At 49.4% G+C, this 24,582-nt stretch overlaps 1 protein-coding gene across 1 annotated transcript in view; it reads left to right on the forward strand.

Moving 5' to 3' along the window:
• SLCO2B1 (solute carrier organic anion transporter family member 2B1) overlaps positions 1-16,181 on the forward strand; it is a 46,023-nt gene extending 29,842 nt beyond the window's left edge. The window contains exons 10-15 of the mRNA XM_025042524.1: positions 3,252-3,609; positions 6,537-6,702; positions 11,222-11,385; positions 12,854-12,918; positions 13,280-13,400; positions 14,478-16,181. Coding sequence (XP_024898292.1) covers positions 3,252-3,609; positions 6,537-6,702; positions 11,222-11,385; positions 12,854-12,918; positions 13,280-13,400; positions 14,478-14,652 — 1,049 coding nt within the window. The 3' untranslated portion in view covers positions 14,653-16,181. The remainder of the gene's footprint in view (positions 1-3,251; positions 3,610-6,536; positions 6,703-11,221; positions 11,386-12,853; positions 12,919-13,279; positions 13,401-14,477) is intronic.
• Positions 16,182-24,582: the final 8,401 nt, after the last annotated feature.

Genomic DNA, 24,582 nt, shown 5'->3' on the forward strand with positions numbered 1-24,582 from the left:
TACAGACCTTGCTCTGCCTCTCTCAAGGACTACTGGGAAAATCAAATGGGATGATGAATGGAAAGCCTTTGGTATATTATTAGAAAATAAAACAAAACTGTACTTATAACAAAACAAAACTGTACTTATATAAGGGACAATTATTATTTCAGTTATCACTACTGTTGTTATTATTCTGACCATGCCCCGAGACAGAAATTAAGCTGCCTGTGATGACCGCAGGGTTTGTTTCATGCTCCCACTGAGAACTTTTGCAACTGAAAGTTAATTAGGCCCAATTTGGGGGAAGCGTTTCCTAAGACAGTATGTTGGGATACCAGTAATCTAGCCCCTAGTTCCCCAGGGAAGGGGGGCCTGGACTCTACGTGGCTGGGCCTAGAGTCACAGGCTTGAACTCTTTAACCTCAGGTCACCCCTAGCTGCTGGACAGCCCTGGCACACTGCTCCATGGAAGAGCTTATTAATCATTGCTTTGGCTCCTACCCAGAGGAAAGCTGGAGCCAGTCGCTGAAATTAAATCCTGGAGCCGGTGTCCTGGGCCAGATTGTCTCTGGTAGTTTCGACTTCTACATGAGCTTAGAGGAAACCGAGGCCGAGCTGGCCACAAATCCTGTGGCCAGTCAGCCCACTTGGCTGCTGGGCTTTCTGCTGAGCTCCAGAGGGACCACTCTGACCCTGAGGTTTGGCCTTGACCACCTGAGACCATGAGAGAAGCAGAGGAAGGAGGAATTACAGTCCTTCAGCTGGAGGAGCCCTAATCTCTTGGGGGAAGAGAGCCCCTGAGCTAAGGAAGGCTCTTGCCTGATAGTGGAGACATAGATCCTGAGCTGGGAGAGGCCATGGCTGAGGGGAGAGACACAGTCTGTGTTAGGGGTGGGGTGTTGGTCCTTGTCTAATGGAGGACACGAAATCTCTGAATGGAGGGAGAAAATGCCTTGTCTAATGGAGGACCTGGCCTCTGTGCTGGAGGGGACCACTGTCTGACGGAGAAGACATTCTCCTTGAGTTAAAGAAGGTCCCCGATAAGTGGAAGTAATACAGTCTTTAAATTGAGGGGTGACCAGCCCCATCTAAGGGAGGGTACCTGGCCTCTGAGCTGCAGCAGGCCCCTGTCTGATAAGAGACATAGTCTCTGAGCTGAGAGAGGTCCTGGTTTGTCTGATGAGGGAGACATTGTGCTAAACTAAGGGAAGACCCTGTCTCATGGAGGAGACACGCTTCTGAGCTAGTGATGGACCCTGGAGTTTCCCTTCGGGTATCCCTATCTAAGTGGAAGGCATAGACCTGCCCTCCAGGAATTTTCTACCTGTTCTAGGGACAGGCTGCAGATACTTAGAGATAGAGGATGGGTACAGATTACACTGTAGTGATTAGCACAGGAAAACGGGATGGAAACAATTAATGGATGGAGCCCTCTGGAGTCAGGCAGCCGAGGCCCAAGAATGCGGAGTAGAGTGATAGAAGGGGGAATGGCCCTTACACTAGAAGTCAGGAAACCCCCAGCAACTCCTGGCCTTGCCTTGGCTTCTCTGGATGAACTTGGGTGAGTGCCTGCCCCTCCCTGAGTCTCCCCTGTACAATGAGGGCACCTTTACTGCTTGGGTCAAGCTAAGGCCAATCCTGGCCAGGGCAGCTCATGGAGGGAGGGAGGCTAGAGTAGCTCTACCTGGAGTGAAGGCATGGTGTCACACCTCCCTGCTTCAAATCCTAGCTGAATGCACTGCATGTGTGGCAAGGGACTAAGGACTGGAAGCAGGCCTAGGACATGAAGAAGGGGGAATTCCACAGCCCCAGCTCCCATCTACCCTGCCTGGACTATTTGTCTTTATTTTCTGGCTTTCAAGAAAACAGCTCCATGCCTGATCCAGGGGCTAGGGAATCACCTGGCTTGACTCTGGCTATGCTCAGAGGACAAACAGAAAGCTCCCATGATAGAGGCCCTGGTCCTGCTGCTATGGGCACAGAAGGGACCCCTCACTCAGCCCAAAGAAGCCCATGGCCATCTCTCCTGACCTTCCCAGCCTGGAAAGTGGTTTGCTCCTGACACATCTTTTTAGAAAGGCCTTTCTTCCTCTCTCACATACCTTATGTCTAATTTCTGTCTCACCTCTTGCAGGCAGAAACACATCTCTTCTTCTTTCGGTGTTAGCGGAGAGAGAGTCACACCATGTCAGAACAGAAATGTTCTTGGCTGTCACCTTGGCTGCCCCTGGCGATGAAGGCCTTGAAGCCCAGAGCTTGGAACTTACCCAGTGTTACGTGCCCTTCAGCTCAGCAAACTTGTGATGAAGGGAAACCTGTACCAGGCTCTGGTTTAGGAGCCAGCAGGAGAGTGGGGAGGTGGTCACTTCTGTCCCTGTCCCCACTTGTTTGCCCCTGCTGTGCCCTTACTAGGAATTCCCTTTCCTTCCTACTCTACCTCTCTAGATCCTTCCATTCTTCAGGTCCCACCTCTGTCCTACTTCCAGGAAGCCGCCCAGCGCCCAGCCTGCCCAGGTTTCACCTTCTCTGGAGATCTTAGATTCTGCGCCAACATTTTAATGTCTGATCACATTAGTCTGTATGTCCATTCATTCCATATATATTTATCGAGTGCTTACTATGCCCCAGGCTCTGGAGATTCAGCAATTAGCACAGCCGACAAAAATCCCTGCTTTACACGAAGCTTACATTCTGGTGGGGTGACAGAAAAAAAAAAATGGCTAAATGAGTAAAATGTGTAGTATGTTAGGTAAAGTCCTACGGAGAAACTTGAACTAGGAATTTAGAGAGCAGGGGAGAGGATGCTGGGGACGCAGAAGGGAAGGCAAAGGTGCGGGTTGGCTTGGAGCTAAAGCAGGACAAGATGGAAAGGGCTGCGTGAAAAATAAAAGGGATGAATGCGTGGAACAGAAAAAAGGAAATCAGATGGGCAGGCACGAATGAAATAGAATCAAATAAAATGGTATGGAATAGAACTATACGGCATAGAATTTTGAATAGAATTGAATGGAAAGAAACACAATAGAGCAAAATGCATTCTAACTCAATGGAATGGAATAAAACAGAATTTCAACAATGAAATCGATTTAAATGGAAAGGAGTCAAATGTGATGGGATAGAATTGAATGCAGCAGAACTAAATGGAATGAATTGGGACAGAAAGACTGAAAAGGAATGGAATAGTTTAAATTGAACAGGGCAGGACGGGACAGAAATGAATGGCATGGCTGGCTGCCCACTCTAACCTTCTCCCCTACTCACCCCAACAGTCTTCCCCAGGGTGCTGCTGCGGACCCTGCGTCACCCCATCTTCCTGCTGGTGGTCCTGTCCCAGGTGTGCATGTCGTCTATGGCAGCGGGCATGGCCACCTTCCTGCCCAAGTTCCTGGAGCGCCAGTTTTCCATCACAGCGTCTTACGCCAACATGCTCATTGGCTGCTTCTCTGCACCATCGGCCATTGCTGGCATCATCCTGGGGGGTGTCCTGGTCAAGCGCCTCCACCTGTGCCCCATGCGCTGCAGCGCTCTTTGCCTGCTGGGGATGCTGTTCTGCCTACTTCTCAGCCTGCCCCTCTTCTTCATGGGCTGCCCTACTCACCAGATTGCGGGCATTATCCACCAGCCCGGGTGAGTATGAGAAAGCATGTGAGCAAAAGCATGGCAGAGGGTGGCCCAGACAAGGCCGGGTCAATGGGGTACCTCAAATCTCACCTGCCTGTAGCCCCATCTCCTCGCCTCCTTGCTGGGCTGTTATGAGCAGTGGGACTTCTTTCTCTAGTGAAGGTTTCACACAGTACTAGAAGGGGCAGGAACTTCACTAGCAGGGTGCTCAGGCCTGGGGAGGGATGGAGGCTGAGTCAAGACAAAGCCACTTGTGGTGATGGCATCTCCAGTGTGGACAAGCCCTCTGTGCCAGTGAAGGTGGGGTGCATCCCAGGAGCAGGACCCAGCTCAGCCTGAGGAAGGCTTTGCTCCGAGGCAGAGGAAAGACCTGCCCAGGACGCAGACCACTCTCCATCCCTAGGGGGAAAGGGTGGGAGAGGGGGCAAGCAGGGGCTGGGGGACCCCTACCAGCGACACACGCAGAGGGGATTTATGCTCTGGGAAGGGCTTGCCCTGGAGACCTCAGAGATTCTTGGTTCTTAGAATCTAAAGAGAAATTCTGTTGTTCCATGATCCTAAAATTCTGGAATTTTTTTTTCATGTCTGTGGGGCAGCACCTGCCTCAACAACACTGCCAGGAAAGCTTCTGATGTGGACCTCCTTTCCGTACCCCCTCCCACCCCCGCCCCCGCCTCACACACATCTTTTCCCCTTGGGAGCTACTTGGAGAGGATATTGTTGCCTCTTCTCCAGAATGATTTCATATTTTCTGGAAATTGCTCCAAGCTTAGGCTGGCCCAATACCCAGTTAGAATTCCCCAACTTTCTCTGTTCCCGCCTCTCCCTGGGCATCTCCTCCCTCTACCCAAGTGCCAGCTTTCTGCACCTGGGGCTCCTTCTGTGTGAAAGGGTGAGGGGCGGGTTAGAAATGTTCAGCCCTGGCCTTCTCTGTTCCAGGTCCCACCTCACTGATCTCTCCCCTCCCCTCTCCCCTCTTTCCTTTCTTTCTCCTTTTCCCAAATAACAAGCCATCTCTGCTGTCCAGGGTGGGGCCTTCCATGTGCAGAGCCCTGTTCTAGGCCCTGCAGGGAGGGCGTCAGCCAGAACTTCCTGAAGCCCCGGTCTGAGGAGGGGGCCAGGACCTTGAAGTGAGTTTCAGAGTAAAAAGTAAATGGATATGTTACCACAATTTAAAAAAAAACAACAACTGCCTATGCCACATGCCCTATTTTCTTTTCTTCTCCCTTTCACCTTTCAACTCATCTACGTTCTCATCTGTATTCTTACGATTTACTCACTGAACTTCGAGTTCTAATTCATTGAAGAAGGCTTTCAGGATGAACTGAGCAAACTGAGAATTGCTCATACTCCAGCCCAACTAATGGTATCGATGGCTGCCAAGAACTGGGGTCTCCCATGCGCCTAACACATGCTGAGCTCTTCCTATATTCTACCTCACTGGACCATCACAGGATCTCTGAGATGGGTTCTGCCATTATCCCCAATGGTATCCCTATTTCACAGATGAGGCTAGTGAGGCTCAGAGAGGTGAAATCACATGCCCAGGGTTGCCCAGCTGGGAGGGGGCAGAGCCTGGAGCCAGGGCTCTCCTTAGAGGATCGAGGGGCTGAGGAAGAGCTCCAGCCCTCATCTGCTCAGCCTTCCAGCTGCTGGCAAAGGGACTCTGAGAAGCACCTCTTCCTGAGCAGAGGCCCCTGGTGCAGCCTCCTGATGGGCCCTCAGCTCAGATGGTGCCAGCCTATTCCCTCTCCACTGGGAGAAAGTGTGAGACACACAATGCTTCCTGATGACAGGAAGGAGAGGACTGTGCTGGCTGATGATCTTTCCCTGCTCAGATAGAGATCCCCACTTTAGGAAGGTTGTGGAACTCACCTCTGCCCCACTGACCCACCTTCCCACCCCCAACTCTGGCTATAGGCTATTTCAACTCTTGCTTTACCTACCTCCCCAGCCCCATGCTAACTCTCCTCCCCAAGGAACTGAGATTTCACTCAAGGTCTGCCACTCTTCGTGGGCCTCTGCCCGTACCCACTCCAAGCCTGCAGGACCTCCAGCTTCTGCCTCTGACCTCCTTTACTGCAGCTGGGCCACTGGCTTCCTAACACATTTTATCCCTCCTCGCTGTGAAGCCAGGTCATACTCTAAGTCCTAGGGTCCACCTCTGCCCCTCTTCCAGGGTGACCTGTCCCATGGACTCAGCCTCTCTTCTGACCTCTTGCCTCATCCACTCCATCTTGCCCAGCCAGTTAGAGTTGGAGCTCTTCTGGGACTTGGGGGTGGGGAACAGGCAGGCTCTCAGGAGGGAGGCGAGTGGGACAAAAAAAAGGCCCTAGATTCAGTAAACAGGGTAGTAAGAGTAAGCTAGAGGTCATGAGACTGCAGGGCAGTGATGGGGAGGGATATCCCCAGCTGAGGTGACAGACAGACTGAGGCCCAGACAGAGGCAGGAACAGGTCAGAGACCTCATAGTTGGTCAGGTATCCTGAGTTCCACACGCATAGCTCAAATATTCTAAGAAAAGGAAGCAATCCAGCTACATCGAGAAAAAGGCACTTTTTATCTGAGACTAGATTCTGGGAGGAATATTTCTTATGTTCCCTAAAAAAGGGTCACTGAGAAATGGAGATGTTCACAGAAGCGGCTCAAAGACTCATAGGCTCCTGGAGCGGGAAGAGGTCTCAGAGGCCTCTGGTCCAGACTCTCCTCCCCACTTCTCCCATCGGGAGGCCTCTTGAAACTTCCAGCCCTTTCCCTGCCCACACACCTTTATTGCAAGGAGCTCACCACCACCTGTCAGGGAGCAGCCAGTGAAAAACCTGTGTGAACTGGAAATCTCTGGCCATTGCTCTCTAGGGTGGGGAGCCGGGCTGAGGACAGGTGGCTTCAGCTTGTGGCCTGAGATCAACCCTTCTGGCCTTCTTTCCTACCAGCACCCGCCGTGGGCTGGAGCTCTTTCCAGGCTGCATGGAGCCCTGCTCCTGCCCATCGGACGACTTTAACCCTGTCTGCGACCCCAGCACCCACGTGGAGTACCTCACACCCTGCCATGCAGGCTGCACAAACCGGGTGGTCCAGGAGGCTCTGGACAAAAGCCAGGTAGGTCAGGCCTCTGGCTGTTCCTTCTGCATCTCATGGGCTCTGCCATTCCCTGTCTCTGTATACCTGTCACACTCTCCATCTCTGAATGTCCTCACTCTATGGGTCATCTGTCTGTCTGTCTCCGTTGGTTGGCAGATGGAGAATGTTATTCTCTCAATAAGCTCTCATTACCAGCCTGGGCCCAGCCATGTGGCAGGGCCTAGGGCATAGAGGTGAACCAGATCTGACCCCAACTTTTCATGCAAGGGAGAGGTAAAAGGGAATAACTCAAGAATTCCAGGGGTGCTGCTAGGCAAAAGTGGTCTCCACAAATACAAGGACGGAAGGAGATACATCCTACTTTGGCCAGGGGGTAGGGGGGTTCCAGGGGCTTCACAGGACATGGCATTTGTGCTGGATCTTCAAGGGTGAGTAAGCAAACTAGGGAAGGGCTTTCCAGGCAGGGAGAACAGTAGAAGCAGAGTCCGGAAACAAGTACATACACATGATGCGCGCGCACACACACACACACACACACACACACACACACAAATAGTATTCTATGAAACTTTGAAGAACTTGTTGGAGCAGAAGCATAGGGTTCATGGAAGGAAAACAAGGCCCAGACCAAGAAGGGCCTTGAATGCCAGACTACAAGTGAGGACTTTATTTAGAGAGCAATGGGGAGCCTTGGGTGGGTTTTAAGCAGGGGAGAGACAGGGTCAGACCTCTGTTTGATCACATTGAGGCCATGAGGCCATGATGTGGAGGAAGGTGAGCAGAGTGTAGCGAGGAGGTGGGGAGATTTGAACCAGGTGGCAATGGGCTGTGCAACGAGGACCCAGAGCCCAGGGACCCTGACCTCGAGGCTAGAAAGGGGGCACACAGGGCTAGAAAGTGTCACCAGCAATAGTGCATTCTGTGTAAATCTTAGAATGGCCACCGAGACCAGCTGGCTCCTCCTCCCTTTTCTCCTTAGTCCCTTCGAATGACAAATGGGAACAATATCCAGCCCCTGGGTTGTATGTAGTAAAGCATGCGCGTGGGAGGGCAGTATCAAGCTGGTTGTTATGACAACATCTCCCTCTCTCCACTGTCCCCCACCGGCCATGGTGTCCTGCTGGGCATTCGCATCTAAGCCTGCAGCTCCTGCAGGGAGAGACCTGGACCCAAGCGTTGGTATAGCTGGTACAGAGTAAAGCACCTGGTTGATGTTACTTCCGAAGCCAGCCAGGTGCTACCTGGGCTGTGTAAACTGTATTTGGGATAATCTCAATCCCAGCCTTTTGGGCCTCCTAGGGCTCACTGTCCTGACCTGGTTTGATCTTTCTGAGACCATTCCAGAAGGTGGCAGGCCCTAGAAGCTGGAGCAAGGTCCCCTAGGGGACAGTGAACTCCTGTAGATATAGGCCCCTGAGCACAGAGGCCATGCCACCTGGTTCAAATCCCTATTCTGCCTCTAACTGACTGTTACCTTAGGCAAATTAGTTGATCTGTGCCTCCGTTCCTTGGTCTGTAAAATGGAGGTAATTGGAATAAGTATCTACTATATACCAGATGCTGTGCTAAATGCTTTCCTCAGATGAATTCATTAAATAGTAAATGAAGACTTATTCCATAAAAAGCACTTAGCACAGGGCCTGGGAAATTTTAAGCACTCAGTAATACATATTCTTATTTATGCCCATTAAGCGGATGGGAAATAGAGACCCAGGAAAAGGCCAGGCATTGCCCAAAGTCTTAATGCCAGAGTCGGGACTAGAACCCAGGGCTATGGCCTCTCAGTCCAGCCCCCTGTCTGCAGCATCCTCAGAGGTTGTGTTTTGGTATAGTACCTGGAGGAGGATGCAACTGAGCCCTGGTAAGCACTCAGGAACTGTCACTCTGGCCTGGAATTGTCTCTTGGTGAGCCTCCCTCCTCTAGCCGACTATGAGCTCCTGGGCCAAGGGCTGATGGGTCAGTGTCAGGCACAGCTGCGCTCAGTAACCATTTATGAATGAGTGAATAACCAGGTGAAAGATGGGGAGAGGTGAGAGGCTGGTGGGATCGAGGGCTCATGGGGTAGGGCTGAATTCCTCCAAGGAGTGAGAATCAGAGGCAGTTAGAGAGGCTGAAGTCATTCATAAGAACTTTCTGTCATGGAATTAGATGAATGTGAATGAAGGGCTGGAAAACCCCCCAAGAGAAAGGCATCTAGCTTTTGCATCCATTCCAGACTCTCGGAAAAGGAATTGGACAGGGTATTTCTCTTCTAGTAACCTTGCCCTGGTGTATTTCTCCCATTACCCAGCCCTCCATTGTATCTCCATCCCAGTGGACTGCTCGGCCTGTAGGTGAAGGTCCAAATGGTGCGTGCTCCAGAGGTCACAGAGATGTGGCAGCACAGCCTTGTCATGCATAGGAGCTCTGCGGGGCAATAGAAAGCAGAAAAGAACACCCACTTACCCAAGCCTGAATCTTAGGTGCGCGCTCCCTCTCCCTCTCCCTCTCCCTCTCCCTCTCCAACAAATGGCCTATCTTCCACCTCGTGCATTGACCGCCACAGCTGCCGTCCCGACAGGGCCTTCAATCACGCACATGTCTTCTGTTTGACCCCTCTCTCTCCCCCTCCCTCCCTCTCTCTCTCTCTTCTTGTCCTAATTCAATTTCCTAAACATCTCTCAAATCAAAACAATTTTCTCCATCACCCTCTTCTTGTAGTGACAAGACCAGCTCTTGTAGTCAGGTCTTTGTTCTCCCATGTTTAAAATCTTTCCAAGGCTCCCAGCATCCACCTCAGGGCTTCCAACACTTTTCACATTATGAAGTGTCTGAAGCTGCTAGGGGTGGAAGTGAGAGGCCCAGAGGGTTCTGACTGCTCTGGACCAGCCAGACCACATTGAAACCAATCCCTGCATACCCGTTTCCCATCTGAGGCCCAAGGGTCCCTGGGGCCCACTGGTCAGAAAACTAATCATTGAGGAAGAAAAGTCTGGGCTTCCTGGCTTGGCTTTGCCCGTGTCAGTGCCTGAGGGCACTCTAGCCCAGATCAGTTCTGAAAGAATCTTTGGCTAGAGGTTTTTTTCAGGCCACCTAGAGGGTGAGAAATGTAGTCTGCAATTAAACACACCATTGGCTAGCCTGGAGACCTTTCCTTGCAGTTTGGAAAGGGGTCAACTTTTACCCATACTTTAGTCTTTGGAGGGGTCCCAGTTTTCTAGAAGTCTCTTATTAGACTTTTCACCCTGGCAGGAGGGAGGGCTGGGACCCATCATCTGGCCCTGCAGCTCCCCACCCTGAAACCTCAGAAAGCTATACTCCATTGTAGCAGGTTCTACGAATGCCTTGGGGCTAAATTTTATTGTGAGACTGCTCACCTCTCTGGGTTCTGGCCTCAGTGCCAAACCTGAGTATTTTTTACCTTCTGCCCGCTCGTGGATATATTCAGGGTAGTGTGTTCGATACTTTATCTGGCACTCTAACTTGTCATCAACAGGAGGATTGGCAGGGCACCTGGTCCACTGTGTCTCTGGAAACAGCAGTCCAGGTTCCTTTTATGCCCTAGGCTCTTCACGGTGTCACCCCAGCAGGAGCTTTGAGCACCTCCCTTCTGCCCTCTGGGGCATGCACTCTGCTCCCGGCAGAAGGAAAGATTTGCTGGGCTCTCTCAGCCACTGTGATTTTACACTTGACACTCCCTCTACTCATTCTAATTTTCCTCTTGGCAAACTCTTATTCATTCCTCAAAACCCCAATCCGGCACTCCTCTTTGGTAAAGCCTTCCTTTCCCCTTACCGAGCCAGGTCTCCCACGGTACTGTCTGCATCTCTCCTAAATCTCACCTTGAGATTCCACTCTAGAACTCATTGTCCTGGAGGGCCTCAGTAAAGTGGAGGTGTAGGGGACACTTAGCTGAAAAATCTGAGTTTCTTCTTCCCAGAAAACACTCACTGTTGCTTCGATTCCTTGCACATACGGTCAGGAATTTGGAACATTCTGACATGACCAGGTGAAAGAATAAGTGTGAGTGTATGTGGTGCATGTGAGTGTGTGTGTGTGTTTGTGGTATGTGCATATGTGTGTATCTGTGAGTGTATGTGTGTGATATGAGAATGTATGTGTATATACGAGTGTGTATGTGTGTCTGCGGTATGTGTGTGTGTCTGCTATATATGTGAATATATGTGTGTGGTACGTGTGTGTGAGTGTATGTGTGTGAGCGTGTACGTCTGAATGTGTATCTGTGGGTGAGTATGTGTATGCGTGTGTGTGTGTGTGTGGTATGTTGGGGAGCTATGCTCTCCTAGGTCCCTCTCCCTTTTCTCCTCTCCACTTCCCTCTCTCTCTACAACCTCAGCCCAGGCTCAGCCCATTTGCATGCAGACAGCCTGTATCTAAGAACCTGCCTGGCTGCTCAAGCCATCCCGACTCAGCCAAGTGGTCAGAAATCCCAGCCTCGGCTGGTTTGGGTCTCCCACAAGCCTCTGAGCCTTAGGTCCTTGGCCAGCTGCTGGCCCCTGGAGGTTCCTGAAGGTTCTTCTCTCCTCATCCCGCCAGGTTTTCTACACCAACTGCAGCTGCGTGGCAGGGGGCGGCCCTGTGCAGGCAGGCTCCTGTGACTCAGCCTGCAGCCACCTGGTGCTGCCCTTCATGTTCCTGGTCTGCCTGGGTGTGGTCATGGCCTGTGTCACTCACACACCCTCCTTCATGCTCATCCTAAGGTGAAAGCAGGGGCGGTGGGCCAGACCTGGTAGATACCAAAAGGTCCTTAACCACAGGCAGGACAAGGAATTCTGAGGGAGGAGTTTGAAGAAAGAGGCCACTCAGGTGTCTTGGGCCCCCACAACAGATCAACCTCCCGCTGTCCTGTCTTCATCCTCATGACAATCTGATGAGATGGTTTCGCATCTTAAGAAAACTGAGGCTCAGAGCAATTTAGGAGCTAGCCCCAAGTCCTGTAGCAAGTGTTAGGTAGCAAGTGGAGAGTACTGTTGTCAGGGCCCAGAGCCCAGGCCCCTACTTGCCCCAGGGGAAGGGAGGTCACACCTAAGGCTATGTCCTGGCCTCCCAGTCAGTGGGAGAAGGAAGTGGAGGAGTGTCACTTGACTCCCCGCCCCTACCCTATCTGTCATGGGCTGGCCATAGGAACTGCATCAGAAAATCAAACCCTATCAGTGTGGTCCGTGATTCGGAATGCCATTTCAAGTCAACGAGCACTTACTAGGTGCTCACTGTGACCCCAGCCCATACTAAGCATTGATTCTTGGTCTAGCATCTTTCTGGCCATTGTCCTGGTGGGCCTGCTGGTACTGACAAATTGTCACCTGAAGCCAAAGTCAGCATCTCCTGGGTGGGGGCTGGAATAAGGGTACCTCCGAGAAGGATAATTCCAGTTTTTCATTAGGCTGGGATTATTTTATTCCCTATCTGTCTTCTAGAAAATTAGAAGGGTGATGGAGCCCCTTACAAATGTCAGAACACACATAGATCCATAAAATAAGCTGACCACAAGAGAGAAAGTAGAGAAATCAGATGCCCAAGCAGGCAGCATGCTTAAGAGGAGTTAAGGCAGGCAGTGTGCTGAACAAATTCTGATCCTTGACACCCATCAACAGTGGGATCTTGGCCAAGTCATGAAAACTGTCCAAGCATCCGTCAGTCTCTTTATCAGTAAAATGAGGCTAATGATACACCTACCTCATTGGAGTGAGGTACTGGTTGCAGTAGAGAATGACTGAGCCCGCAGTCAGCACTCCATAAATGCCAGCCACTGGTATTTCTTAGGAAAGGAGCCAGTGATTGCCAGGACATCCCAGGCTGTGGCATTACAGTGGCTAGGGAAGTTAGAAGGCATGTCTGGCTGCCCAGCTCCAGGTTTTGTCAAGTGTAGGAAGAAGGGGAGAATTTGATGGGGCCAGGATGCGGGGAGAGAGGGGAGGCCTCTGTGACCAGGAACACAGGGAGATCAGCACAGGGCCCTGGTGGTCAGTGAGTATGCCTGGTACGTGGAGACCAGGCTCTGCAGGTTGAAGAGAAATGGTGTGTAGCCTGAACACCCCACCCCACTACCCAAGGACCTTCAGATGGGGGAAGGCTGGTGCTGGGTGGTGGGAAAGAAGGGGATGGTGAGAACCCCTTGAGGGCTGGAACCCTCTTGATTCTCATGTCACCTATGTCCCTGCTTGCTAGGGGAGTGAAAAAAGAAGACAAGACTTTTGCTGTGGGGATCCAGTTCATGCTCCTGAGAGTTTTGGGTAAAGAACCTGCTTGGGACCATTGGTCCAGATATCCACTGTGTGCCAGGCCTGGCGGGGAGGGGGGGCGGCACAGGGATGAATGAGACCCAGTCCCTGACCTTGGGGTTCACAGGCCCATGGGGCAACAGATCCAACCCAGGTACCTGGAGGTGGGTGTGCAAGCAGCTAGACAGCCCATCAGGGAAGAAGCTTCTGATGCCAGGGTCATGGGTAGGCTTGAGGGACAAAAACTTATGGGCTGAGAGGCCCCCAGTGGCTCAGAGCCCCTGAAGGGCTTTGTACGTCAAGGAGTAAGGTAAGGGGGTGGGGAGGTACAGGAATGTCAGGCCTGTTGTCCTCTGAGCACCTCTTTCTCCAGCCTGGATGCCCAGTCCTGTGATCCATGGCAGCGCCATTGACACTACCTGTGTGCACTGGGCCCAGACCTGTGGGCGTCGGGCTGTCTGCCGCTACTATGACCACGACCTGCTCCGAAACCGGTGAGACCTGGGGTGGGGGCTGCCAGGGGGCTGTGGGAAGGGTCCTCAAGGGGTCCCAGGCAGAACACCAGTAAATACATCCACCTACTAAGTGACAGGTGCTATGTCCAGTGCTGAGCTCACCAGTCCTGTGAGCTGACACTATCTCCCTCTTTATGGATGAGAAAGGTGAGAGTTAAAGTAAGTAGCCCAAGGACACAGCAGATAACTGGCAAAGCTGGGCCTTGAACACAAACTGTCTGACCATAGTCTGCAGGAACTTGTGGCTGAGTGTAGGGAGAATCAGGGGAGGATTCTTGCTGTGAGAGAGATGGGCAATTGGGGTGGGGGAGGAAGAAGGCCCTATCTAGAACACTAGAGGCCTGGGATCCAGGCCCAGCTCTGTCTCCCTCATTGTGAGACCTGCCTTTTCAGGGCTCAATCTTCCCATCTGTGCAATGGGAAGCCCAAAGAAACCTGCAGGCAGAGAGGCTGCTGGCCCTGGGATGGGTGGAGGGTTAGAGGGGGGACTAGCTAGCAAGGTTGGGAGCATGGAGCTGATCACTTCCAGCTGTGAGGGGGGCATGGTTTCTGTGCGCTCGGACTGTCCAGGGACTTCCTAGGGGAGGAAAAGTCAAAGGAGAGACTTGGTGAGTTAGATAAACGGGAAGAGGGAGTCTTCTTTTCCTTTTGGTGGGTGGGACAATCCAAAGTTGTGAATGTCAGGCCCCTGGAGCCCTTAGGGAAACCTAGACAGAAGTAGGGCTGGCTGGCCCAGGCCGCAAGGCAGTCAAGGACAGGGTGGGGAGGTTGCCGGCCTTCTGCCCCCAACCCAGAGCTCCTCCTGTAGAGCTTGTCCCCCTCTTTCAGGGAAGGGCCCCCACAGGGGTCAACTTCAGGGGCTCCCTCATCTCCCCACCCAAGGCTATGGTGACTGAGTCCACTGCCCTGGGGCTAGTAGCCTCTCCTCCCCCAAGGCCTCTATGTGTCCAACTGCATAATGGGTGATAATTGCTGACTCTATTTTGCCCTAGCGCGAGGATATCCAAGCCCTCAACAGAGAAGTCCTAAACTCAAGAATCCTTTGCTCTTTCCCAGGTTTGTTGGCCTCCAGTTCTTCTTCAAGACAGGCTCCCTGGCCTGCTTTGCCTTGGTTTTGGCTATCCTAAGGCAGCAGGACAAAGAAGAGGGAACCAAGGTGACCTGCTCTGGCCTACAGCAGCAGTTGTTAGCATCGGGGCCAGAGAAGAAGCCTGAAGAATCCACAGTGTGAGCTGTCACAGGGCCCTACCCTGGCCAAGAGTGGCAGCTGTGGCAAGTACCTCCTCTAGGCCCTTTGGTTGTCAGGAGCCTTGTTTTCTAATTCTGACTCCTCCACTAACTTGCTATGTGACTTCAGGCAAGTTACTGACTCTCTTTGGGTCTTTGTTTGCTTACCTGAACCAAGGAGTCACTTGGGGGTTTGCTGTGTTGGCCACTTCTGAAGCGAAAGAGTCTTCCCACTTTCTCCCTAAGCTGGACAGACTGCCCTAAAACTAGGCTTTTCTGGGTGGAGGGACTGCATATCTTTCCCGCAGGCCCTAGAGTAGAGAAGTGGAAATAGTAGGTCAGGCTGCACAGCACACCAGGTCCTAGCCTTGCTCGGCAGCTCACCCAGATTACCCTTTCTGAGCGTTAGCCAACATCTCTGTCAGGTGGAAATTGACTTACCAGCTTTCAGGCCCCTTCCAGCTGTGACCATCTGTATGGTCTGGATGGATTCAGGTCTTCTCTCCAGCCCTACTCAGCCTGGAGGTGGGGCCAGGACAGCCTCTCTCAAGAAGTGTCCATTTGGCGCCCCCTGGAGGCAGAGCTCTGAGCTCAGAGAGGAGACTAACCTGGGAGGGAGGTTGCCTTACACTCAGGACATCCAGGCCAGGGAAGGGCCTTCAGGAAACCTGGTATGAGGGCCCCAGTGGGTCTTAGCTGAGAGGGGAGATTCACTCTCTGGACTCAGGAAGTCCAAGCCCTTACCCTCAGAGAGCCACAGTCTAGGTGAGGTCTAGTCTTTCTGAGGTGCTCCAGTGGAGAAGGAGACACAGACCCCTTACCTGGGCATTTTCCAACTTCAAAGACCAAATACACCCAGCACACACTCGCTGATACCTATGCACCAAAGTTTCACACATTTGACGAGGGCCCCCACCCAAGTCACTGTGACTTTTGTAATTAGAATCCTAATTTCACCATTTCCTTCTGGGTGCTTGAATTTGTGTCACCTAGGGCTATGTAGATAATGTCTGGTTTTGTGACATCCAAGTTTTGGGGGTAACATCTGGTTCTCTGTGATGCCTGGACTGGTGTAAGGACTTCCTCTTTGTACTGCCCAGGCTCGGAATGCTGAGAGCGGTAATGCCCCATTCTGTGTAATGAGTAGGTCTGCAGAAAATGCTTGGTGCTTGCTCCTCCAGAGGCAGGAGACAGAGAGGCATCAGCATCAACTTCCCAAGCCTTGTGTCCAACTCTGTGCTGGGGGCTGGGGAGAAGCTGGGGCGAGGGGGCAGTTTACACATATGGCTGTAGCCCTCTGAGCAGCATCCAGCATCAGGCTTTGGGGCTATTTCATGTAAAAGAAGGGGGAATACAGAAATTCTAAGTCCCATTTTATTCTACTATTTGTTGATACCTTTAAATGTTTAACGAGTATCTGAGCCTATATTTATCAATGCCAAGAATTTCAAAGTCTCCAATATGATGTTGTTCATATGTTTATATTACTTCTCCTTCCCTCCTATTTGCCAGGTTTTGCAGAAATAATCTGGAGTTATAGATACAGTTTATTATTAAATTTGTTCTTGCATAGTGTCTCTTCTATTACAAAAATCTTTTCTTACAAACTACATTAGAGTTTGCAACAGCTACATTATTCCCAATTACTTATATTTAAGTTTTACTGGATTCATTGCTCACCATTTTTTCTTGTATATTACATCTTCCCCTATCTGTATATTCTGGTCCAATTTTCATTTGGCTGGGCTACTTCCTCTAGTAATGGTCTCAGAAATGGAATAAGGGCATGAGGCTTTTTGAGTCCTCATTTGAGTCCTAACCTGTCCAAATTGTCATTTACATTTTACCGAAGACAAAACAGTTCTGAGATCAAGATCTTGCCCAAGATCACACAGTAAATAAATGGTTGCACCAGAGTTAGATCCAGATTTTGTGGAAATTGAAACTTATACAATAGTCATGAGGTAAGAACGTGACTGTTTACCTAGAATGAGAAAAGAAGTCAAAACAACTACACCACACAATTTAGAAAAATAGCACAGTGTTTTTCATTAACTGTTGTGGACATCTCTAAAATATATTTTTTCCCTGACAATCAGAAGGATTTCCCACAGACTAGCTTCTGGTTCTGTACATTTCAAACCTGTTTCTCCATGTCTCCTCCTGCCCACATAAAACACATCCATGTCATGAAATGACCTCTAGATACGACACCTTGATGCCACAGTGCTGAATGAGTTGGACAATGGTTAGGAAGATTCCTAGAAACCATTCTCTACATAGAGGCAGCTAGCAGTGATTTATCTACATGCAGAGGTGACTGAGAACCACAGAGATATATCCCAATGAACCCGAATTAAATTGATCCCCAACTCAACTCCCACTTAGCCAGATCCTAGAAATACCCATGGCCCCTCCAACCACGTCACATAAGGGGAAGCTGGGACACAAGGCAAGTTGGAGTGGAAAGAACTAGCAAGCTTAACTGATTGTAGTTGAAGTGTTGTACCTTTGCAAATTTCCCAAAGACATGACATGAACATATTGTAGAGGCCCCTCCCTGGGCCTAGGGAGAGGCCCTAATGCTCAAGCAGCATTAGTTTCCAGCTGAACTCACCTCTGGATTGAGCTAAGATTTGAAGGAGAAGATGAATTCCTTGTGCTTAAAACCTCTCAGGCTGGTCAGGGCAAGGAGACTCCAGGAGTCATCACAAGAGGGACATGGGGCCAAGATCCAGGGTTGGAGTAGGTATGCCTGAAGGGGTACCCAGGGACAAGGGGTCCAGGGAGTAGCCCTCTTCCCTAATATGGCCTCTGGCCAACAAGAGGCCATGAACAATTGCATCTGTGAGCTCACTTTCTTCTCACCCTGTGCCTGGCAACTGGGAGGAGAAGATATGAAGTCTCCCTGCAAGATTCTACTGGTGATAAAATCCAGCAGAGGACTAGACTGGAACCAGAATGAACATCCTGACACCTGACCTGGAGTTCCTTTGGCCAGTGCAAACCCATGCTGGGAAGTTGCAGGACAGGCAGGTGCTCCATAGGAGCTGGGAGCCAGGAGCCATGATTGGAGCACAAACAAATGAGGAGCAAGAACCCATGGTACCCTTAGCATTCTTTGGACATGTTGAATTCTTTCCACCTAACATGCCCCTATGTGCAATCTTCTCTACCTAGCTGGCCTTCTTCATCCCCACCCCACTACATCCTACTTCATGAAGTCCTGCGCAATCTTTCAGGCCCAGCTCAAAGGCCATCACCTCCAGGGAAACAACATGGTAAAGGCAAAGGAGGGTGGGTGACAACACCTTAGGGAATCTAATAAAAGATACAGACTCTCCCTAAAAAATGCACACAAATATATACAGAGTTGTGCTTCTGATTTCAGAGGCTGGGGCCATCTGAAGCCTGGCTCTATACCTCCAATGGAGTGAAGTAAAAAGAACAGAGTTATAGAATCAGTCAGATTTGAGTTCACATCTTGACTGTGCCACTTACTCACTCATGGTGTGACCCTGAACAAATGATTTAACTTTTTTGCATCTCAGTTTCTTCACCTGGGAAATGAGGTTGATCATTCCTATCTCCTGTCTCCCAAAAGTGAAGACCAAATAATGATGACATACTTGCTCACAGGCAGTGCACCTGATGATCAGTATTTATAAGTTTCCTTCTCCTTCCCTGGTCCCTGAAAGAATTTAAGGAGTGCATAGAGCATGGGTGGTGGGGAGGGAAGGCAGAGAAGACAGAATGAGGAGGCTCCACTGAAGGGAGACACACTCCCTTTGCCCTGCCCTGGCTACAGCTCTACTTGTCCCCTTATCTCTCTTCCACTGTCAGCCAGGGCTCAGCCATCCCAGTCTTATCTCTCCCCACAGCCAACCTGGGACAGCTTATCTCAACCAGATTTACATTTTTATTGATTTTCTTTCTCTCTTCCAGAGCGGTCCCTTCCTTCTGTTTCCCCCTTTTCCTATAGAGTGGGAAACAGCAGTCCTGGAAAACAGCAGTTCTGGGGCTAGCCAAGAAGTAGTGATTCCAGGATATAACCATTCACCATTCATTCATTCATTCATTCAACCAACTAACATCCTACATGGCTGTTCCAAGCAACTATGCTGATCCTGCTGGGGACACAGCCATGCATCAAATACAGGAAACTCCCAGCATAAGTAGGCAAGCTGACAAACCTTACCCTGGAAAACAGCAGTTCTGGGGCTAGCCAAGAAGTAGTGATTCCAGGATATAACCATTCACCATTCATTCATTCATTCATTCAACCAACTAACATCCTACATGGCTGTTCCAAGCAACTATGCTGATCCTGCTGGGGACACAGCCATGCATCAAATACAGGAAACTCCCAGCATAAGTAGGCAAGCTGACAAACAGTAACGAAAACATGAGTAGTCATATAGGAGAAAAAGGAAAGAAAAGGAAGCCACAGACTCTTCCCAGGGCCACCAGGGAAGACTTCCCAGAAGAGGTTAAATCAGAGCTGGCCTTCAAAATTAGGCAGAAAGTCCCCAAGTGGAGAAGATGGGAATAGGCATAGAAAACAACAGGGTGAGCAGAAAGGAAGGCACGAGAGAGCGAGGCGTGTCTGAGACATGAAACAAGAGCAACGTAGCTGGGGTGTACGGCGCATGCAAGGTAATCAGAAGAGAGGAGAGGTGAAGCTGGAGACACCAGCAGGGCCCAAGCCTTGAGTTCCAGCTGAAAGCTCTGGATGTCTTCTCGAGGGCAAAGAGGCGCTCTTAAAGCATTGATTGATGGATTATCCCACTGGCTGGTTATTTTAAGCAAAGAGTGACATGACAAGATTTGTTTAAGAAAGGCCATTGGCTGTACCCTGGGAGCTTTGAGTGGAAAAGAGAAGCTGGAGGCCAAGCACTCAGGCAGGAGACTGGCGCGCTAATCAAGAGGAGAAGTAGGAGGCTCTGAACCAGGTCAGGAGAGGCATCCTAGAAGTGGGGACATCTAAGCTGAGTCTTGAAAGATGAGTAGGAACACACCATGTGGAGAAGTTGGGAACAGTGTCCAGGAAGAAGAAACTGCACAGATAAAGGCTCAGCATACAGAAACTTCCTGGCGGGCTTGCAATATTTCCACTAGTTCAGTACAGCTGCAGTGTGGCCTAAGAGAGAGGTCATGGTGAGGAATGAGGTTGAAGAAGTGGGTTGGGGCCCCCAATTTCTCTCAGGTGGGAAAGGAGAGGGAATACTGGCCACTTGTATAGAGGTGGCTGTATGGAGCTGCAGACCATGAGAGCCCTGGGCCGGGGGTGCTTTTTACTCAAAGCGAACCTTTCCAGGATCACAACACTTTACGTATTACAAAGTCCCTTCATGCTTGATGCTCATGGTTTCCTAGTGAGAAATGTGGAATTGCGATTATTATCCCCACATATTGGATAAAGAAATTGAGACCTACAAAACTGCAGGAACTTGTCCAAAATCACTCTAGAGCCCAGGTACTCCCTTCTTAAAATTCCAATGCTTTTTCTAATAAATCTACTTGTCCCTGAATCACATATACACAATAGATGCATGGCTACTAACTAAAGTTACTGGAATGAAAAAAAAAAAGAGAGAGAGCGAGAAAACATGTCAGAGGAAGAGATTACCTCCTCCTGTCTTCAACCTTCACCCTGGAGCTGGAGACATTCCAGCTGAGAAAACATTACCAGGTACCCTCTGCTTTGGAATCCAAAAGACATAGGGCAAATCCCAGCTCAGCCTCTTTCCAGATGTGGGAAATCCCAGCCTTGGTTTTCTCATCTGAAAAATGTGAGTGACAAACCCCACCTTTCAGGGTTGTGAGGATGTAATGTGATAATGCGGCACTATAGTAGTTAACTATGGCTGAGTAACAAATTAGCAACCTGAAACAACAAATATTTATTATCTCACAATTTCCAAGCTTCAAGAACTCAGAAGTGGATTAACTAGGAAATTCTGGCTCAGAATTTCTCAGGAGGTTGCAGTCAAGGATCAGCTAGGGCTGTAGCCATAAGACGGCTCAACTGGGGCAGAAGGAGCCACTTCCAAGCTCAGCTCTGGTTGTTGTCAGGCTTCCATTCTTTGCTGGCAATTGGTCAAAGGTTCCAGTTTCTTTCTATGCAAGCCTCTCCATAAGGCTGCTCATGACATGGTGCCTAACTTCCCCCAGAATGAATGTTCCAATAAGGAGAACGTGTACTACCCAGATGGAAGCCACATTCGTTTATAATCTAATCTTGGAAGTGATATACCATAACTTTTGCCGTATTCTATTGGTCACACAGACTAACCCTGGTAAAATGTGGGAGAACACAAAAGGGTATGGATGGATACCAGGATGTGTGGATCATTGGGAGCCATTTAGAAACTGGCTTCCACAAGTGCCCAACACAGTGCCTAGCATACAACAGGTACTTATTTGTTAGTAGCCACTATGATTTTCCCAATGTTCACAGACTTGCTGGAAAGACAATATTCGGACATAAAAAGATGACAGCTTGGCAAAGTAGACTGTGACTTGAATTGGCAATGTTGAATTACATGGTAGAAGAGAGTTTGCGGGGCAAAGGGGTGGGAATCAGGGAAGGCTCCCTGGAAAGGGTGGAGAGGAGAGGGGAGGCCCATCTAGAGAAGAGACAAGATGGGGTGAATATGGCAGGCCCTGTTGGTTGCTTTCCTGCAGCCAATCCCCTCTTCCTCATTCCAGTAGCAAGGTGTCCAGCAACAGGGATGATACAAACCATCCACGGCAATGCCTTCCTCTTTGCCAGTGAGTAGTCTAAGAGTGAACACGTGACCTCATTTTGGTCATTGAGATATAAGGGGATTGTCTGCTTGGAAGGTTCCCTTCCTGGTTAAGAGAGAGGCATGAGAGGAGGAGATCCTTTTGCTCTCATGCCTTTTCTTCCTGCTTGGGAGGACGTGGTACTTGGTGCCACAAGAAACATTTTGCAATCACAAAGGGAGTCTCCCTCAAGACTTACAATGGGAAAAGCCTGGGTCATCAGCAACATGGTTGAATCACCAGACCAACCCTGGCTCCACCTTCCTCTGGCTTCCTTATTAAAGAAACTAAAGGTTTAAGCCACTCTAAACCAAGTTTTCTCTTACTTGAAGTCTAACTGATTCAGTGAGCAAAATATTCCAGTTCCCTCTGGGGTTATTTCCTTTTCCCGAGGAAGGTAGAGTGGAAATGTGGAAGAGGAAAGGGCCCTGGGCTGGGAGGCAGGAGCCCTTATTCTAACTCCAGCTCTGCCTCGAGTTTCTCTGTGATCTTGAGCAAGTCCCAGCCCCTCTGGGCTTTTTATAATCATAGCTAATATTTATTGACTGTGTACTGTGTGCCAAGCAGTCTTTTAAGAGCTTCCCTTGCATTATCTCATTCAATACTCATATCAACTCGCTATGTCAATATTATTATTCTCTGTTTTATGGATAAAGAGACTGAGGTCCAGAGATGTTAAATAATTTGCCAAAGGTTACACAGCAAGTTAGTGCTGTATCTCTGGATTCTGAATTACAGCTCATCTCTCCCTAAAGCCCAGGCTTTTGCTCATAATGCTATACTGCCTGGTGATAAAAGGAAGCCTCTGGACAACATGACCTCTAAGGGCCTTTTCAGCTCAGATATTCTTTGATTTGCTATCTCATTTCTAGCTACATTATGAACAAACCAGCTTATCCTAGAAAAGAAAGAAATAAGGACTGTCCTTAGCCATCTGAAAGGCTGTCATATGAATGGGAGATTAGACGTACTCAGTGCAGCTTAGAAGACATGAACTGGATCAGTGTAGGGACACTACAAGGAGAATGCAGCTTATATAAGGCAGAACTTTCCAGCTGCTATTCGGCATGGGGTAGAGGTATGCACCGATGTTATGACTCCCCTGTCAAGAGGCTTATGGAAACCTATGTTTGATAAACCTTTATCAGAATTATTGTATTGAGTAGGAATGGGACTGAGTGGCTTAAAACTTGTGGCAGGAATTAAATGAGATAATATGCTAGAATACTCCCAGCACCATAACTGATACACACAGAGGAAGTGGATAAATTACTGTTTCTTTTCCCCTTGGACACTGAGATTCTTGGATTTTAAGATTCTCTAATGTGGATTTTTGGCTCTTTGGTTCTAATATTCTATAATTCTAAAATTTCAACACGCTGTGATTGTGCCCTCCTAAAATGCTATGATTTTAATATTCTAATTTTCTATGAGCATGTGGCTCTAGAAGCTGAGCAGTCTATGATTTTTATTTAATAGTCTCTAGCTTTAACAATCCAAGATTCAATAAAGTATCTCTCACCAGCTCCAGAAACATGAGGGAGTTGCTCTAAATACTGTGCTTCAGTGAACTGCACATACATAGGGCTACTCCCTCTGTCCCTTTTATTACTTCACTGCCACCCTCCCCACACCAGCCTCAGGCTCTCCATTCCAACCAACCCTCCTCCCTGATCCCTGCCCCAGCCCCACTCTGCTGTCTCCAAACCCACTAAATAAGTACAGTCCCTCTACCTGCTGGTGATAGTTCATTAAACAAGAGCCTTCTCTGTGCCCAGGCTTGTGCTTATTACAAAGAGGATATAAGAGGATGAGAAGGCATGGTCATGATTCTCAGGGGGCCTAAGATCTAGGGACCCAAGTTCCTTACTTTCCTTTAAACTCGACTCAATCTCACCTCTACCCGGAGTTTTTCCTTGATCGACACCAAATATCTAGCACCAATAAACTAATTACATGTGTGAAGCTCTGAGCTCTTTGGTTGGTTATTGTGCACAATTTAACTTATCGTTTAATTCTATCTCCCTGCTTATATTTGAGGTTTCCCCCTAAATCAAGAGCATGTCTCTTCCCTACCACACTGGATGCTCCATGTAAACATGAGCCATGACTCCCTTATATCACATTTGAGTTAGATTAAAAATAGCATAATGTTCCTCTACCAGCTTAACAAATTCTCAAAGTCAGTTTCATATCTCTACCATTGCACTGAGGATTTTATAAAAGCAGAATCCACATCTCCCCTTAGAATGGGGAAGTCCCCAAAGCCAAAGATTGGGCTTCCATCCCCAAACTGGGCGTTGTCTCCTTGAGAGCCAAAGGTCTAGAGCTCTCTCCTCTCTTTTTATTCCTTCAATCTCAGCCTGGGAGTCTGGCCAAAAGAAGGGACATTTTTTTCTAAGGCAGATATGGGAAAGGAAATGAGTGGAAAAGAAAAGATCCAGGAGGCAGAGCAGGAACTCAAGCCTCTCTTCAACATGTCCGACCCCTTCTTGCTTCATACGGGGCCATCTCCTAAAAGCTGCCATCCTTCTGCGCGTGCGGGACCCTCCTAGATCCTCCCAGCAACTCGAGCAGTAAGTGAAGATGTCAGCAACTTGGACAGCGCCCAACCCATTACAGGACTCTGGAGCCAGCGGAAGCCAAGCTCTCCAAATCCGTTAGCCTCCGAGTGATGGATTTCCTCGTTTCTCAATTTGATTAAAGACCAGTAGATAACCAGAGCGCCTTGTTCCGTTCTCTTCTCTCTTCCTGATGAACGTAATTAACTCTGCCAGGCTGGGAATACTTGCTCTTAAATACTGCCTGCCCAGCCCCCACCCAAGCACGAATCAATAATACACAACTAGAACACTGAGAAGACTCACACGTTTCTTCCTGGGGGATGGGGGTAGGAGAGGAAACTCTCCCCAAGGAAAATAGAGGCTGTGAACAGAATTTGAAAGGTGGTAGTTGGGTAAAGAAAACCTTGAATAGAAAATCATAAAATTTGAAGTTTAGTTCTGGCTTTGCCACTAATCTAGATATGATCTGGAGCGAGTCACATTTCCTTTATGGGTCATTTTTTCCATTTGTAAGATGAGGATGTTGAACTAGACAATCTCAAATGCTGTGTTCAGTACTAAGATTCCATGGCGGGGAGGGG

This window comes from Pteropus alecto, unplaced genomic scaffold, assembly GCF_000325575.1.
Source record: "Pteropus alecto unplaced genomic scaffold, ASM32557v1 scaffold7, whole genome shotgun sequence".
NCBI lineage: Eukaryota > Metazoa > Chordata > Mammalia > Chiroptera > Pteropodidae > Pteropus > Pteropus alecto.